At 39.5% G+C, this 19,351-nt stretch overlaps 1 protein-coding gene across 7 annotated transcripts in view; it reads left to right on the plus strand.

Moving 5' to 3' along the window:
* The window catches only part of VGLL4 (vestigial like family member 4), a 141,731-nt gene that overhangs the window by 55,494 nt on the left and 66,886 nt on the right, over positions 1-19,351 (plus strand). Inside the window, exon 1 of one of the 7 annotated variants that reach the window (XM_001492762.5) lies at positions 9,714-10,417. The exons of the other annotated variants lie outside the window; for them this stretch is intronic. Coding sequence (XP_001492812.1) covers positions 10,336-10,417 — 82 coding nt within the window. The 5' untranslated portion in view covers positions 9,714-10,335. Of the gene's footprint in view, positions 1-9,713; positions 10,418-19,351 lie in introns of those variants that run through there. 7 annotated transcript variants of the gene reach the window in all.

Raw genomic sequence — 19,351 nt, forward strand, 5'->3', positions numbered from 1 at the left:
GAACTCTGGAAGGTATGGAAGGCTTGGGGTTCCCTCAGCCAGGTGCTCTACTAAATTCAGTTCAAAATCCTCACCCAGTGCAGTAGTCCTGAACCTCAAGGAGAGGGGAGCGTGTCAGAATTATGTGGGGAGCTATTTCCAAACTACTGCTGTGTGTAGTTCTTTCCTGGGGATACATTCAAAATGCGTCTTTTTGGGCCCCACCCTAGATTTACTGAATCACCCTCCACATGTGGGGCCTGGGCATCCGTGGCTTTCACTGCCTCCTGGGTGATTCTAATGTGTGGCCAGGATTGAAAGCTGCTCTTCTAGTGGATGGATTTCTGGTGGCCCCGTGACTGTAATGTCCTCACAAATAGAAGCATCAATAAATAACAACCAAAGGATGATCGACAAGGCAATGTTGGCAAATCTATCCTTGGAAAGATGAAATTGTTTGCACTGTGAAAAGAATTTGATGGTATTGACCATTATGTGATTTAATTGAATACTTTCAACAAAAACCATTTAAAATATAGTTGACTTGGTGAAAAAAGAAAATTGGGACCATCTGCTTACTTTATGAAGACTCTGTTTTCCTTTATCCGGGTTTTTAGGTCAGTAATTAATTCAGGAAACTTGAAATGTCTACCCCTGTAGGCATTGGGGCATATATGAAGAAAACTAAGACACGGATCTAACTTCAGAGAGATCACAGTGTGGTGAGGAAGATGAATTTGTTTAAAATTTTTAAGGTACAGTTCTTACAGGTGCATGTTAATCTTAACATTGCAAATGATCTGTTTTTCATACCTAGTTTTTATTCAGTTGCTTTTTGTAAATCGAATGTAAAACTCACCCTTTGCAAGTTAACAATCATTGTAGACTTTAAAAACTTCTTATTTTTAGTTAAAAGTAAGACCTTGGGGAGCCAGCCCTGATGGCCTAGTGGTTAAAGTTTGGGCTTTCTCTGCTCCAGTGGCCCGGGTTCAGTTCCCGGCAGTGGGACCACACCACCTGTCTGCCAGTTGCCATGCCGTGGTGGCAGCTCATAGAGAGCAACGAGAAGGACTTACGACTAGAATATACAGCTGCAGTGGGGCTCGGGGGTGGGGGGCGGGGGAAGTAAGACTTTGGGTATAGTGGAAAATCACAGCTTCAGATCCCAGATCTACCACTCTCTGTGTGAGTTTGCACAAGCTACTTAGCCTGCTGTCTGTTTCCCATCTGTAAAATGGTACCTCATAGCATTGTTGTGAGGATTTAAAAAGAAACAAGATCTGTTAGAGAACCCAGCGCTAGGGCACGCACCATGCGCAACATGGAGCGAGTGTCATTTGTCCTTCTTTCCTTCCAGCTATAGGGAGAAAATAACATTTGAAGACAGTAGGACGTTGACTTCTTGAACTGTATCAGCTATTGATTATATGGCTAAGGGGAAAAATTCTAATAATGGTTTACTTCCATCAGAGTTTCTCAATAGTGGCATTATTGGCCAGATAACTCTTTGCTGTGGGAGGCTATCCTGTGCATTGTAGCATCCCTGGCCTCCATCCACTAGATGCCAGTACTACCCCCAGGTTGTGACAACCAGGCATTGCTGATGTCCCCTGGGTTGGGGGAAGCAGAATTGCCCAGGTTGACAGCCACTGCGTTAGACCCTTTCCCTCTGTTCTGGATGGTGAATCCTGTCCCTCTGCCTCTTACAGCCCTTTAAAAGTTTTTACTTTGGGTCAGAGAAGTGCACAGTCAAACCACAGTGAGGCCACTCCATGCCTACCAGAGTAGTGGGCATGGAAAAGATGGAAAAGTGTTGGCAAGGACATGGAGTAACCTGAAATCCCATACGCTGCTGGCAGGAGTATAAATTGGTACCATTGCTTTGGAAAACTATTTGGCAATATCTACTTAAGCTGAAAATGTGTTCACTCTATGAGTTAACGTATCTGCTCCTAAGTGTGTGTATGCAACAGAAATGCAGTCATATGTCACCAAAGACACGTACTAGAATATTTGTAGCACGACTATTTATAATATCCCCCAAATAGAAACTACCTAAATGCCCATCAACAGTAGAATGAAGGAAGTGTGATCTATTAGAGCAATAGAATACTATACAGCAATGAAAATGAATGATTTTTTTTCAGCTGCACATAAAAATAGGAATAACACCCATAAACATAATGTTGGGTGAAAGGATCCAGTCACATAAGAGTACATACCAAATGATTCTCTCTATGTAAAGTGTTCAAACTAATTAATGCTCTTAGAGGTTAGAATAGTAGTTACCCTATAGGAGTAGTTGTTAGAAGGGGGCACAAGGGGAGGAGGTAGTAAAATTCTCTCTGTTAAAAAAAACAGGTGTGGTGTCTGTTTTCTGGACTGGATCCTAACTGGTTGAAAGGGTGATTCCAGAGGTAGGAAAATGCTGTATAATTGATGAAGTACTATGACGGCAAATTGAACTGCTAATTGAAGATTGGGTCAAACAATGGGGTATCAGTGTTCTTAGCTCTTCAAATGTTAAATATTTGGGATTTTTCCTTCATTGTATTTCTTCTCCTGTTTTTACTATGGAAGTAAGTTCTAGCCAACCCTGGCAGGAATATGTCTGTGGATAGTTATAATTTTCGAGAATGTGAATATTAGAGTAATATTTTATTTGTGAATGTTCTTTGAATGGGATTTACTGAACCTAAATTGTTTGTAATAATGAAAGTCACTAAAATAATCATTTTTGTTTGCAAGGAAGCATTTGTTCCAAGCATGGAAGGCACTCGTAAAACTAGCAAGTTACAGTGTTTTGCAAGAGATTTCTCCTTTCTTCGGAATGTTAAATGGTTAAATTCCCTTCTCTAGTACTGATTTATTTAAAACAAGAGTCCTAGTCTGCACTTTTAAATACTATTTATATTTTAAATTCATGTTAATAAAGCAAATTTTTAATTCAATCATTTGATATCAATTGGTTTTGTTGGAATTTTGTTTTTGCAAAGAGTGAGAGGAACTGTTTGTTGAAAGATATTTACTGTGACTTTTAAAATTAAATAAAATAAGAGGCTGACTTTGTTTAAAATCAGATGAGTGGCCCAAATTATGCAGTTTGCTTTTCAAAATTGTCTTTGCAATTTAAAATTCATCCCTAGAGGGTGCTATTGTACTGAAAGTTTAAATCTTTGATTTGAAGAACCATTTTAAGTTGTTTTAAAAGTACATATATTTGTGTTAAAATCCCACTACATTAAGTAAATGATCTAGTGGTACTCAACAGAAGTTGAGAGTGTTTTAACTTAAAAATGGTACCATTTTATGAACAATAAAAGTCAAGACAAATAGCTTAATGGTATTTGCTTTCATGAAAAATTTGACAAAATACTGTATATTTTTCATCATCATTTCAGTGTGAGCAACTCCAAGTTAGAGAAACAAGCAATATTTTATGATATGTTCAGGGATTCTTTCCTTGAAAGAAAACGTAGTATCATAGGGAACTTAATAGATATTCAGGTACACATTGTTGATACTTGACTTGTTTTAAAATTGTTTCGTTTTGGTGTCTTCTTTAATTCAACAGCTGTGTTGTTGAGGACCTACTGTGTAGAAAGCAGTCTTTATAATCTGGGAGGAGAGAGATCCATAAGTTATCTCATAGTCTGCCTTGTTTTATAATTAAGTGCAGCATAAGCCTAATATACCATGGAATGAAAGATTGGTTCCAGCTAATGGGCTGCTTGGAGAAGGTGGGCTTTTAGCTAAGCCTTTAACTTTGCATTCTGAACAGCATTTAAAAGAAAAGAAGCTTTGGTTTCTTCAGTCTTCTTTCTTACCACTCAATGCTAGGTTTTCACTTCCGCCCTTTTCTATGCTTTCCTTCTCACAACCTTGTCTTAGTAATTAAGGTAATTAGATAGGGGCCGGCCTGGTGGTGCAGCGGTTAAGTTCGCACGTTCTGCTTCTTGGTGGCCCGGGGTTCGCTGGTTCGGATCCCAGGTGCGGACATTGCACCGCTTGGCAAAACCCATGCTGTGGTAGGCGTCCCACATGTATAAAGTAGAGGAAGATGGGCATGGATCTTAGCTCAGGGCCAGTCTTCCTCAGCAAAAAGAGGAGGATTGGCAGTAGTTAGCTCAGGGCTAATCTTCCTCAAAAAAAAAAAAAAAAAAAAAAGGAAAAGATAGATAAAACAGTGGAAGTTCCTTGACCAGTGAAGTGTCTAACAAACATCATCATCATTATTATTGTGACTGTTCATATTATATTGAAGAATGTAACCATAAATTGCAGTGGATTCTAGAGATGCTCTTAAACATGCATTTTCACACATCCAACTTCTCGTTTAACCAATACCTTGGATCAAGGTACAGTCAGACTTATTTTCTTCCTTTGGTAAGGTCTTTTAAAATTATTATTCACATGTCAAGTTAAAGTGATTTCTAAAAAAATAAATGTGTGGTAAGGAGAAAAAAATGTTAAAATGAAAGCATTAGCTAAATATCTAGGTTGCTTAGAATCCTGAGAAGAAGAGAGCAATTGAATCCAGTGGGGGAACCAAATAGCCCAGTAGGGTTATTTATATTTCCCAGTGTCTTTGAGGAGATTATTATTAGACTTAACATTAAAATATTCCACTTCTGCAAGTGCTCTGATGAAAGCATTTTGTTTTTTAAAAAGTGTCTGGAGAGTGCTTTTGATCGCTGGCTTTTATTAAGCAGCTCACAGTTTTGCTAGCTCTGTTTTACACTGGTAGTCAACTCTCCAGCAAATAGAACAATTTTACCCAATAGTTAGCCTGGGCTTGCTTCTAGCATCATTTTACCATCATTATGCTAAGATGCTGCCATAGTGAACATTTATGGAGCACTTATTGTATGCCTTGGGGAGCTTTATACCAAGAACTGAAGCTTAGTTTTCCTTTTCTCCAGAAGCTTATGGTCTAGTTTAGGGGATCGATACTAATATGTGAAACGATTACTAAATAATGAAGACAGAAAGCAGGTGCATATATGTCTATGTGCTCTGGAAGTTTAAACAGAGTTTCTCTCTGTGGGCTGTTCCTTTTTTTTCTTCCAGTTTTATTGAGCTGTAGTTGACATACATCGCTATATTGCAGGCTGTGCTGTAGGACAGACACCTCATCATAAACGTCTCTGAATCTTACAAAGGTCTAAATACATGTTTGGAATTTTATTGTCTTTAGTTGTTAAATCTAAATCAAAAGGACAGATCACAGTGTTTAAAAATAAGGTATACGTATGTTCCACGGCTTGTGCCTTACCAGGGCATGTTTTCTCATTATGTGTCTGCTTTTTCAAAAGTGGGGAACTTCCTTCACCCTCACCTTGATTATGTAAGGAATATGCTCTTTGTAGGTAAATTAGAAATACAGAAAAATGTCAAAAATGCCCGCCACTCAAAGATAGGCATTATTAACATTTTGGTGTACTTTCTGTCTTTTAAATACATATGTATACTTTTTTCTACTTACGTGTATATATTCATAAATATATAAGAAAATTGATGCATCGTGTACATACTACTTTTATATCCTATTTTTGTTTACTTGTTTTCAGTTAACATATGTAGTACTATTATATAGTACAGAGTGTAGCATTTCCTCCTGTCATTATATATTTTTGAAGGAATTATAACAGCTGAATAATATTGTTAAAGACAAAATTCAGCCAAGTAAATTTGGAGATCTGATTGGCTTTATTAAAGAATTCATGAGTCAGGCAGTGTCCCATCCAGCAATTCTTGAAGGGTGCTCCAAGGAGTTGTACAGAATGGAAGGTTTTGATAGCAGAAGGAGGGCAAGGAATTTATTAGCAAAAGAAGAGAAAGGATTGTTTCAGGCCAGGTCCTCTTCTTTGGTGGGAGGGAGCGGCAAGGGTCTCACGCAGTTTACCTTACTGGTGCTGATCAGGAAGTTTCAGCTGACTGCTTAAAGGTTGCATTTCTGCGAGAGCGTGAAACTGCAGTTAAGTCTTGGTTTGCTGTCGTGGGGGCAAATGACTCCATTTGGGGCTATTTCTTTTTTAACAATATTCTGTCATTGATATACCACAGTTATAATGCATTCCCTTATTTTTGCACTTTAGGTTTTCCATTTTTCATTATTATAAATATAAGAATGATAAGCATCTTTATGTAACTCTTTGACCAAATCTTATTGCTTTCTTAAGACAGAGTTCTAGAAGTAGAGTCCAGTGCAAGCACAAGGATATGAGCGTTTTCCAGAGCACTGATAGCTTGGTGTGTGTGTCAGACTGCTCTGTAGAAAGGCATTATCTGCTTACGCTTCCACGGGCGGGGAACCCAGGTTCCAATGGCATCTCGCCTCACAGGCATTAAATAAGATCGAAAACGTCTTTTCTTTTTGTTAATTTGGCAGATGGAGAATTACTTAATTTTTTTAAAATTTGTATTCTTTAAGTTTTTAATGAGGCTCACTCGATTTTTAAAAATGTATCGGCCGTTTGTTTCTCATGTTCTTTGCTCACTTAAAAAATATTTAGATTTATTTTTTTCTATTTTTAGATGTTCTTTATATACCAAGACCCTGTATTTATCCTTCATCCACCATAATATATATTACAAATATATTCTTCTGTTTTGTGTTTTGCCTCTCTACTTGGTCTGGGTGTTTTTGGATGTACAAAAAACATAAAATTTGTATGTTCAGTCAAATTCCTCAGCGTTTTCCTCTATGATTTCTGTCTTTGATTTAAGGGTCTTTTCAGGCTTAGGAGATGTTTCCCTATTCCAAATTAGATAGTCTGAACATCTTCTTAGAGTATTTAAAGTTTTTACAGTAAAAACTTTGTATAACAGTAGATGTTTAGAGCTACTTATTCTGTACCACTTCCACCCCAAAAATGTTCTTTGCCTTATGTTTTAAATATCTGACTGCTCAAATTTCTTCGTCCTTAAAAAAAAACCGCAAAACTTCCTACCTGATTTTTTGTGGATGAATTTTAGAACCGTCTTTCCAATTTCCTTAAAAACAATCCCGTTGGTACTTTAATTATAACTATATTAGCCTATGAATGAACTTGAGAAGCATTGACATTTTCCAGTATTTGGATTTTTAAAATGAATGTGTTGATTGTAACCTGAAGCTCGGTCGGAATCTAGATGAGTGTTCCTCAAATGTGAGGACTTGTGGTCCCCAAAAGATGTTGACATGATCATGTCTTTAGATCATCCAGAGTGTGCTGGGAGTAGAGAGGGGGGAATTGACAATCTGCCTGTGAGGCGTTTTAACCCTACTGATTTTATTCAACAAGCATTTATTGATGGCCTACCATGTGCCAGGCTTATGCCAGACTGACCTTGCAAAGGTGAAGAAGGCATAGCCCTTGCTCTTAAAGCCTAGACCTGATTAGGATAGAAGCATGTACATGGGGAAAGGATAGCACAGAGCAGGGAATGAGATGGAAGGACGGCGGGCCCACAAGACATGAGAGGCATGTGCCAAGTCTTGAGGGAAGAATGGGTGTTTGCTGGGTAGACAGGCTGGAAAAGTCTTTCACCAAGAGAGAACCTGTGCACCGAGAAGAGAAATAATGTAGTTTTTAAGAGTAACTGTAGGGAGGTCAATGTTCTTGAAGCATACAGTGAAAGATGTGAGGAGCTGGAATGGAGCAGGCCCGGGTTGCCGAGGGCATTTACCATACTGCAGAGTCCGGCCGTTGGAGCTAGCCGGCCTCTAGCACAGGGCTTCTCAGACTGTCTGGGTGGAAGATTTAAGAGACATAAAATTACTCTGTCAAATTGCTATAAAAGTTTCCAAATGTTCACTCTTGGTTTGTGTATCTGTCTCTTGTGGATAGTGACAAGCAGTTCTTGAACCCGTCTGTGGACCACACGTCAGTAGCACCACGCTAGCATCCCGAATCAGTGGGAAAGATGTGACTAGGGGATGGAGGTGTTATGACAGATCATTCTAAACAAAAGTCAGAGTCTACCTGTGGAACTGTGTGCATACAGATGATTGCCGCTCAGAGGCCGAGAACCATGTTGTAAGTGATACTGAGATATTAAAGGAAGTTACTGAATATTTTACTCATATTTTTACAACTGTATTGTTTGAATTTGGTTAAATCACTATATTTAAAAAAACAAAACTATCCTTCTCAAACTAAGTATATAAAATGAAGTATCTTAAGGCAGGTAATTTTTTCCTTCTTGGATGAAAGCAATGTTTCTCAGCCTTGGCTGCATATTAGAATCACATGGGACCCTTTAAAAATGATACTGATGCTGGGCCTCACCTTAGATTATATATCAGGATTTTTAGAAGCTCCACATTGACTCTGATGTGCAGCCAGCTCTCTCCCACGTGGGTTATGCTAATGACTCATAACGTTTTCTGATTGAGAATTTATGTCAAGAACGTAGCACAATAATTGTTCTCCAAAGCTATCAGTTGAATTTGCATCTATACCTAAAGATATTAAGATTCAGTGCAATAATCTTGTCTATAATAGATGCAATAAGAGTTTTCTTTCTACCCTGCCTGCCAAATACCACAAAGTATTTTAATTATAAGTGATGGAATACATAGCTTTCCATATAGCTTATTCAGTACCTAGAATATGTAATCTAGCATTAATAAATATCCTTATAAATTAGAGCTTGTAAAATCTTGATTCTTCTGTTGCCTACTTCACCTGCTGCTATCCCTGTTACAGCCGTTGTAGCAGTGATGGCAACGGTGTTGGGTGTTGTGTTAATCTCCAAATGAGATTTGATTAGAACAGCTTGCCATGAACATGCCTCTTACCCAAAATGCAACTATTGCTGAATTTTTAACATATAACCTCTCGAAATTATTTATTTAACTCTTCTTTTAGAGCATTAAAATTTCAGGTCTTGGTCTACAATATGGCACACTCCTTGATATTTTCTAAATCTTCAAATACCATACAATAATATCAGTACAGAAACACTTCCTGTGGTGAATTGTCTATTTATGGTGCCAAAAGCTAGCTGTGATGTGCAAAGATAAAACCAGTTTTTCCCTGTTTTGCTAGTGTGTTCTTCATGTGCTGAAGTGGTTCACTCATTCAGTAAACAGCTTTTGGGCACCTACTTGTGCTAGATATTGGAGATGCAAAGTTTAAGCCCCAAGTCCTTCCAACAAGGAATGACATGGCGGCAGGCTGCTGGGTGCCTCTGGTGCACAGACGGAACAGCTTTTATATGTGCAAATGAAAATAATTTTACCCCCCACCCCATCATTTCAAGTAGACTTTCACTTTTGGATATATCAGTATTACTTGCTTAAACTCTCTGTTTTCCCCACCTTGTTCTTTAGAAGGTTATAATATTAGGGAAAAAACACTCTAAAAGTAGTTTTACCAATTATTTTGGGGCCATGGGCCAGTCTTGAATCCCTCTGAGCCTCAGTTTCCGCTGCTGTAAGACCACCCCTGCCCTGTCCATGTGATTGTTATGAGGATTAAGAGAGACGTTACATGTAGCAGCATTACCATCAGAAATTTAAATATAGGAAGTGTCAGTGGACATTGTAAAACAATTTTAAAAAGAAACCTTACAAATCTGTGTGTTTTATGGACCACAGCAAAACACTTGGGTTTCTGAAACTCAAAATTGAAGATACACCAAAGTTAAATGCCATGGAAGTTTGCTTCCATGATGGCTTTTTTACTTTTTTCTCAGCTCCCGAAAAAGAAACTTCCTGGGTTTTCTTTTCCCTCCTACGGTTTTGCAGTGGCAAGGCTGCTTCCTGTCAAGCGCAGCTCTGCCACGGGCCCTCTGTACAGACTCCACCTCCTCTTTCTCTTTCTTTCAAACACTTAGTACATTTAGAGACTGATCTTGTGCAGAAAATAGCCCCGCCGTTTGAAGAGCTCCAGGGGCTCAGTGAGCATGCTCCGACCCCCTCCCGCTGGGAAGAGGAAGCCCGATTGCATACGAGTCATACCAAGCATAGCCAGCATGTCAGCGCAGTTAACTTGCAGCGGGCTGTGAGGAAAGCGAGCGTGGCTTTGTCCTAGGAAATGTGCTTCGTGTTTTTCTTTTTTACTCCTTTTTTATTTTCGAAAAAAGACCTGTAAAGACTTCTGAAACAATTTTTAAATGCTCAATTGAGGATACAAAACGTATACCGTCTACAAATAAACCCTTGAAGGGTTTTGTGCGAGTTCGATTTTTTTTGTGCGTGTGTTCTTTTTTTTACTTTTACATACTTTGTTTTGATCATCTGAGGCCGGGCCTCCGTCTTTGTGAAGTTTAAGCGAAGAGCCAGGAGCTACTCAGCAATAATTGATTTTTGAAACGTACTCTTTTGGGGCGAAAGCAAAGAGCTGGTTTTCTGTGCTAGCCCAATAAATGCTATTTATGAAGATGGACCTGTTGAACTACCAGTACTTGGACAAGATGAACAACAATATCGGCATTCTGTGCTATGAAGGTAGAGCTTCCGTTCTGGAAACTGCTGTTCCACTGCTTTGGTCAAGGCCACTCCTTCTTTAGGGTTCTGAATGCCTTCTCTGCATTTTGTTCTCTTTCTTGGGACTTGAGGGTGCTTTGAAAAGCAAGCGGTTATTATGTACTGTTTTCGATACAAAGTTGGTTGTTTGGATCTGAGCCTTCAGGGTTCGGGCAGAGAGGGCTGGGGGGCGGGGAGGCGGTGAAATAGAAACTGTTAAAAGTTTGCTTTATGCTTGCAACATACTAACTCTTCAAATTTTTAACTCTTTAAAATGTTTTCTTTTCTTCTTCTTCTTTTTTTTTTTTTTTGATTTCTGTTGACATTCTCATTAGAGGGAGTACTTCTAGGACCCAAGTAAAACTTAAATGTGTCGAGTTTTGTTTTTGTCTTTTTGCTTTGATACTTATTTTAAACATACACTCATGTTGTATTCCAGCAGTGCTTTGGATTTTCCTGTAGAGGGGAACAGAAAGTTACAGTGAATTTTTGTTTTTGGGAGTGATTACTCCAAACAATGAAGAATTTTTCTGTTCATTTTGGAGGACTGGAAGGGCACCCGTGTCACAGAGCACAGACTGGCTCTTTGTCTGATTTCCCATTTCCTGTACAGCTCTGAAAGAGTTCTGACATTGAAGGATGTTCCCTCCACACTCTGGTCCCTTGTGGAAGTGATTGCACAACACACCAACCAGAAAGCTAGATGAAAAAAAAAAAACAACTCCGGATTCTTATTGTTTATTACCTCCTACGAAACCATGAGGTATTTCCCCACTGCCTTGTAGTATTTGAAGCCGTCTCTGTTAGTAGTAAGAAGAGAGAAAGCGATTTCTTAATCTGTTGGAACATTATCTACGTGCGATTTGAAACAGTGGTAATGGCCTGGGTTTGAGTGGCCGGAGAGGCATCTCTGGGGGAATGCAGCTTGGCAGGAGGAGTGTTTTTTGTTGTAACCACATACAAATCGAGGCACCATCTCCTTTCTGATTCAGCAGGAGCAGTTTCCATGTTTTCTCCTACAGTGAACTGAACAAGAAAACATTGAAGAAATGTGGGAGGGTGAGCCGACCCACTTGTATTTTTCATGTAAAAATTTCAGGCCTGTTGCCTAATCAGTTGAAAACTTACCCTTTCCCCTTCAAGAAAGAAAATAATCTCATTCAATTTTTTGTTGTTGTTTTAATTAATTTATTTTTTTTAACTCTATGGATAAGGATCTCATACTTAAGGTTTTTTTTTAAAAAAGCTTTTTTTGTTTTTTCTTTACTCCTAGTTGTTCCACTGATACGAATTTTGGTGAATTGCTTTCTTTGAATCTGCTGCTTTAAGTATCATCTTACTTCTGAAGTCCCTCATTTAAAAGGGAGACTTCTTCAGAACTAAGTAGCAAGCGGCTGGGCTTGTTTCCTGTGAAATTAACATATTGCAGTTAGTTTCTTAGACTTTTTCAGTGAACAAGAAATGAAAACCTTAAGGCGATTTCCATTGACTTGTGTTTGTCATCGAGTAATATGATATTTTCAAAACCAAACCAAAACAATGATCAGCCTAAGAGAAGAATATAAGGCTTGCTAGCAAATTGATAGCACGATCATTTTTTATGTCTCCAGTTGGTGGTGAGGAAAAGCTTATGGAAAGCGTGCCCAGGTTGATTTATTGTTGGGTAGTAGGTAACACAGCGAGAGCAGTCTTCTGGCTTCCTTATTTGGGAGGACGAAACTTTGATTTTGAAAGTTGAGTAGGTATGTGGGATGATTTGCCATAGTCTGTTTGGTTTAAACATCTGCTGCTATTTTCCTTATTATGAAAGTTAACATTACTTTAACACCAAAATAAATACACAGGAAATGAAGAAAAGCACAGCAAAATTTGAGTGGTGTTTATAGTGGGTTGTTTATGTCCCAGTGGTTTTCTCAGTGTAAACACTGCACACATCTGCTCTGAACTCAAAAGAGTGTTTTGAAGATGGGCATAAATCTTAGATGGGATTTTTTTTTTTTGGTAAGAAAAGTTGGAAGAGTTATTGTTCCTTTAGATCTGACACTTTGAGAATATTCCTATTAAACATAGCACACCAGCATTCCTGGGAGGTTATTTGGAAAATGGAATGTGCAGTTGGTGGGCAGCATTTAATTCCACTGAGGGCACAGGCAAGTTTCACATCTCTTAAGAATAAGGGACATGTTAATTTTCTGAATGTTTAGTTTTAAAAATTAAGATGTTGATGGTTAGTTTTTCTTATTCTCTAGGTTAGTTATAACATATTCGTTAGTTTTATTAACAGCTCTACTCTTCAAAATAAACCATGTTCTGCATCGTCTTTATTCAACCTCTCTACCAACTTAGACACAAATAAGTCTTTTTAAACCAATTATCTTGTTGCATATAAGGTCTTCCTGAAATCCTACATTCACAAAGTGGACTCTGAGTGGTTTAGGTAGGGCCTCTGCTTGGTGAATTCTCTCTGGCACTTTCACTGTAGTAATCTACAAGCGTAATTGAAAAGAGAGTAAAGGAAAAAATTAACCACAAATAGTAGGTTTGGGTGGGGTGGGGGCCCATTGGGATAGGAGAAGAAGATTGGTGAAGGGCAGGGAGAGTTTAAGTCTGGCTAACTTCTGGAAACTAACTAATTACCTTCACTGGTGGTGAGCAAATTAGCAGCACTCTGCTTATGTTAGTGTGTTTGTTAAAACACCTCATGGTTTATTACGACAATCCTCAACCATTAACTAGTTCATTACTGAAAGTTCAAATCGGTACCCACTTGAATCCAGATTTTGCCTCCATCTGCATGAAAAGGTCATAGGCCATCCTCAGCCTTCATTTTTTCCCTCTGAACTGAGAATACTCCACTAGTAGACTGAACGCCTTGTGATGGCGGGGCATTGTCTTGATCACTGCTGTGTCCCTGAGTCTGGCACGGTGCCTGATTTGGCTCTCAGGAAGTGGCTGACTAAAAAAAAATCATTGAAATCTCTCCAGTGGCATAGTTGCTACTGTGTAATTTAGTGTTTAATTATATACGATCTTCTATTCTCTAATTATCTAATTATTGCAAAGCTATGCAAGTCCTTAGACATATCAAATACGTTTACCTTGTTTTTGCCAAGGAAACTGAGGCCCAGAGAGGTAAATTGTCTGTTTAGGTTTCTTGAGAAGGTTTGTAGCAGAATTGAATTGAGGAGGGAACCCACTGGTTTGGACTATCCTGTGGTTCTTCAATACCATACTGGCTCTCCAACATTATTTTATGTCTTCTGTCCTTAATTATTAGTTCTGAGATGTTAGAGACCGGGTCCTGTCCAGGGACCCTCAGAGCCCCTAGCACAGGATGCCATCTTGGGTGACGGTGCACATCCAGTCTGTCCTGAGTGCTTCATTCCTCTGCAGCCAGTTGCTGGTCTAGATTCCCAGGCCGTTGCTCAGGAAAGATGGTAATGAGAACTCCAGGTGACCAAGCTTGTTAGAATTCATTCTCCTTGCTACTCTGGCACTTAGGTTTGCTTTACTTTTTCTGATTGTGCAGAGGAGGCGGCCCTGTGTAATGCCAGTTCACACAGAGTGTTTCCCCAAGGGAGCAGGGAGCTGGTTAGACCATTGACTTTTCTCAAGATGGCCGACGGTTATATTTACATAATTATTTGCTGCTGAAAACTTAGGTGTCCTAATTAATGTGCTCACGGTTGGCTGTGGCTTTAAGCTGCTGTTAGTGATACTTTAATTATGGGTTAAGAGCCATTAGTGTGTAATTTGGTAGCAGATTTCTCCCCTTTTAATTTAACACTGTGATTTATATTGGGAGAAAGTAAGAATAAGTTGCATATTGTGATCATCTGAAAGCTTAAGAGAAGAGTATTCTAAGTTCCTCAAATTTTAGAGCTGTTCATTGTTTTAGAACATAGTTATCACTTGTTTCATCACAGGCTACGTTTAAATTAATTTTCTGGAATCTAAAGGAAAATGCACACAACAAGAGTTGTTGAGTGAGTCTCTGCTAGGGATGTGAGCAAGGATGGGGGATGGGTTTCTTTTGTTTCCTGCCAGTCTAACTACCAGCAGTTTAATGGAGTCCTGGTTTCATTGTTCTTTGTCTAATGACCTCAGAGGGATCAGGAAGCTTAGGAGTGTTGGGTATGATTAAGGTGAAAAGGCCACAGAGCAGATCCATTTTGTACCAGCCTCTGGTCCCCAGCCCTGCAAAGCAAGTCTCCAGCTGTGGATCCAGGGGTGTGTTCTGAGGTAGAACATCTGCAACTATTTTACTGTGGAAGTTCATTTTACTTTAGCTTGTTATTTGTAGGAGAGGGTGAAGGGTAGGGGGTGGGGAAGAAGGAGGGGAGGAGGAATGGGAGGGGGAGAGAGCAGGGAGAGGTGGGGAGAGAGGGAGTGAGTGTGGGAGAGAGAGAGAGAGAGACTGGGAGGAGTCTGATTAATAAAACATGCCCAGGTGAGCCCAAGAGGCTCCTGTGAGAGAGCTGGCCGGTTTGTGTTTCTTCTAATTACAGTTTGTGAAGGTGTGATTACACCCTCCTTCCTTCCAGCTCCCCACCCTTGTTTCTCTACCCTCTTCTGGAAGGATTATTTTACTTGGCTGTTTATCTCTTGGAGCCTACACATGGCTTTGTTTTGGAAGGCAGGTTTCTCTTCCTTCCTTCCTCCTTCCCTTCCCTATTGTCTGCATGGCCTTCTGTTCCGAGGGTGCTTCCATTTGCTGCTGTGAAGAAGGTTTTTTTAACAAGATGCCGTAGGTACAAAGAACTTCCTCATTGGCATGTGAGGAGATTCAGAACCTCTCAATATAGTTCGGTTCTGCTCGATTGTGAGGATATTGCAGAAGACAAGGTTTTGTCACGAAGAAATTAGATCCAGATTGACCACTTCTGCATGGACACAAATATATGAAACCAGTCTTACAAGGGATTGTTTCTGGCTCTATCTGTTTTCTCTCTCTGTCTCAACATTTATTCAGTGACTGTTGATATGTGGTGGCATCTGTGTGTTCCTGTTGAGCTCATTGGGACTGTTCTCTAGTCTCGCTCAGCAACATCACTTTGTCCTCAAAAAATAGTCCTTCTCCGTCTTTTATTTTTTAGTGAGCTCGTATATCAGCACTGCTGCCCCTCCCCCAAAACCTTCAACCGTGGACACTTAATTTTAAAAGCAGAGTCTGAGATGATTTTGCTATCTCAATTAGTTCCCTCTCTCTGCCTTCCTGAGTGTTAGATCTTCTGCTAAGTTCCGAGGAATTATTTTCATCAGTTTGCTTTGTTGTCTTGCCTTCTTTTCTGCATGTTTTCCCCTTAGAATTCTGTAGATTGTTTTAATTTCAGGGTATTGTATACAGGATATGTTTTATCCTAACAATGTGAATTGCTAGTAGTTGAAAGAATGTTTATTTACCCTAAATGAAATAGAAAATCTATTCTTAAAGTTCTCTTTAATTTGTTGCTATTTATATGATCTTTCTGAACTCTTAACATTTCATCCATTTGTTTGCAAAGAAGTCTGTAAACATAACAAACTGAAATATATTTAGTAAGTGATCACAGAAAACTCAGTACTGTCCTTTTGTCACCCAATGCCTACACTCTGCTAAGGAATGTGTTAGGTCTTGGGGCTCGGACTTTGTCTGTCTGTCTGTCTTTCTCTCTGTCTCTTTCTCAACATTTTTTAAATGAAATATACCATATATCCATAAAAGAACATAAAACATAGGTGTAGTTTATAGTTAAAAAGTAAACAACTTTGTAATCATCACCAAGTCAAGAAATAGTAAATCGCCTCCTTCAAGTATTCTTTCCCAATCAAAATTCCTCCCAACCCCAAGAGGGCATCACAAGGGTAACTTGCTTTTCTTTATCCCTTTACCACCTATGTATGCAATTCTAAACAAATCAGCTTAGTTTTGTCTGGAATTTTTTTGAGCCCTGTATAATTGAAATTATCCTGTAAATCTTTTGTGTCTTGTTGATGAGGTCTTTTAAAGTAATAAGCAGGTCCTAAGAGGCTGTCTTTTCCATATGAAGCCCACTTATCTGAGAGTGTGGGGGATTGATAGGTGTGGTTGTCCAGCCTTCCTTCTCACTCACCTGCTGCTCCACTGTTTATTAAATAGAACTGGTGATGCCTTGGTCTGAACTTTTTTTCAGTCAATATTTTGTTCACTGTCTTTACCACCTGTTAAAGCACTCGATCACCCGTGCTGTAATGGGGAAAATGGTGTGTTAGAAAAACTTTTGCACAGTTTTGGAGAGTGCAAAGTAGGGGGCATTTCTGGAGATGCGTAGCTTAATTAGGGTCTGAACGGTGACTTTAGTTCTGCATTAATAAGCAATTTACTTAAAGGCTGAGACTTGTTACGAGTCAACTTTGTTGCGGTGCCAGGTTTCTTTGGATGTTAATCCAGGGACTTTTAGATACACAGAAAAAGCTTAAATTGTTCCAGTATTAAAACAATACTCTACATTGTATAGAGATGGCTGTTAGAGAGCAACGAAGATCTGAAACAATAGTCTACATTATGCACCACCTAAAATTATGAATGAAGAAGAATCATCCATATGTATTGCCCTTGATTTTTATTTTATATCTGTTTTGCATGAAAATAGTTGCCTGTTAGTTCTTCTTTGCTAATGATTTGATTTTAATAGAGTGAATTACAGAATTTAATGGTTTCATGCAGATACGCTCTGCCAAGCAATTTAGCAAAGTTGTTTACACTACCCCAAATCCAGCTGGATGAGCCTATGCTTCTTCTCTGGTAGCAGATGAGGGAGTGATGAGTGCAAATTTCTGGACATTATCCCCCCCTTTGAAAACAAGCACGTCTTCCATTATGTGGCAGCACTATTAAAGTGACAAGGGATTGGTTTAAAATTTTATTTTCATTTCAGCAGCTTTTTCCTGTACCCATTTTCTCCTGTTCTTACTATGTGTGTCGTTTTAAACTATTGTTTTTCTGATGAGAAACTGATAAACTGTTGGCTGACCCCACCAAGAACCCTTGTTTTATTTCCCTGCTGAAAAGCTGTGACCTTTTTGCCAAGGCTTAAGATCACCCGTGAGAGTGATTTAGGTGGCTTTTTAAAAGGAATATGTAATGGCAGCTGTACCAGGCTTTAAGTTCTACTGAGTAGAGGGTAAATGTGATGGAAAATTGTGGTCATTCTTGTTATAAAACCTGTGCAAAGTTTTCTAGCACTGTTCTGCTGGATTCACAATTGGCAACAATTACCACTAGTTTCTGGAGACGGTGATTAGAGCCCTTTTTCAATTAGAGGATTTATACCAGTAAAAGATGGCTGATATTGGTAGGGGGAGCGGTAGAGTGAAGGAGAGTTCCAGAACTAAAAGCAGACATCAGACGTTCCCTTTGGTGTCTGATAATAAATACAACACGTTAAAAAATATATACATATAACACACACACACGTATGCATACCGTACTTGGTTCTATATTTTGTCCAAGAAAGAGAATGGCAGAGGGCCTTCTTATAATAGAGCTGGAAGGATCCTTATGTATCATTTAAGGAGAAAACAGAGGAACCGCCACATCTTGGCTTTCCCCCCTGCAAACTCTTTTGAATCCAACTCCATCCTTCCTTCCTTCCTTTCCGTAGGCTCAGTGAAAGGCTAAATCTTATATTGGTGCTCACAAGTCCCAGCCCTCTGGCCTCAGACTCATCAGTGATTTGTTCCTTTCCTCATTTCTCCTCCTTCCTCTCCTGGGTCTTTCTCTTCATCATGTGCTCATGCACAAAGTCTCTCCCAGCTTTAAAGTGAAAACAAATCCACCCTTAAATCTTGTGTTCCCCTCCAGCTATTAGACTTTCTTTCTCCTGCCATCCAAGTTATCGTAAGCAGGTCAGTGTATCTCCACTTCCTTTCTGCCCATTCTCTTCTCTATCTGCCATCATCTGATTTCTGCTCCCATGGCTCCATTGAAATTGTTCTGGACAAGGTCACTAATGATATCCTAGTGGCAAGTTCATTGGACGTTTTTTAGTCCTTACCTTAGTTGATCTCTGTACTATTTCATGCTGACTCCTTCCAAATTCTTAAAATTCTTACATCCCTTGGCTCAAATACTTATCAAGTACCCACTCCATTGGGAACAAGGTGCTGGTGAGCACATGGTGAGCAACAGTGACAGGGCTTTATGGAGCTCCTGGTGTGGTGGGTGGGAGAGCATGAAAGAATGAGGCAGGCTGATAAACATTAAAAATAAACTACAGTTACAGGTTGAGAACAGACTGGAAGAGAATAAGGAGAGGATGTAGAAATAGAAGAGGACGTGAACCTGTTGCAGTGCTTTAGGCAAGAGATGGTGGTAACTCCGATTGTGGTAATGGTTGTGGAGAAGGAGAGCAGTGGCCAGGATTCGAACCGGTGAAACCCTGTGCTGAAGCGGAGCACGCGAACTTAACCACTCGACCACCGGGCCGGCCCAGTCCTCTCTGTTCTTAGAAGCACCAGGCAGCACAGTGTCTGCTTATGGATGAATCTACTCCCCAGTGTCGTTTCATTAAAGATAAAGAAACATTGAAATTATGTGATTAACCCAGATACACTCAGTTGGGAACACAGGTGAGTTTGTTAACTCTTAGAATGTTCCCAGAGGAAGGAAAGGTAGCTGGGAAAAGGAGGGAAGAAAGAAGAAAACTCTTTAAATGTCAGACTCTGTAGGGAAATGTTTGAAGTGGGCTGGTTGTTGGAAATCACTGCCCTACTCATCTTATTTTCTACTTACTTGACTTTTGGGTGGCCTGTTAAACAAACTCATCATTTATGGGAAAACATTTAATACCTGTTATGTGCCAGGCGCTGTTTTATGTGCTGGGAATATAGCTGTTAATAGACAGACAGCAAGATCCCTGACTTTCTGGAGCTGACATTCTAGCAGGGGAGACAGAC

The sequence above is a fragment of the Equus caballus genome, chromosome 16, assembly GCF_041296265.1.
Source record: "Equus caballus isolate H_3958 breed thoroughbred chromosome 16, TB-T2T, whole genome shotgun sequence".
Taxonomy (NCBI): Eukaryota; Metazoa; Chordata; class Mammalia; order Perissodactyla; family Equidae; genus Equus; species Equus caballus.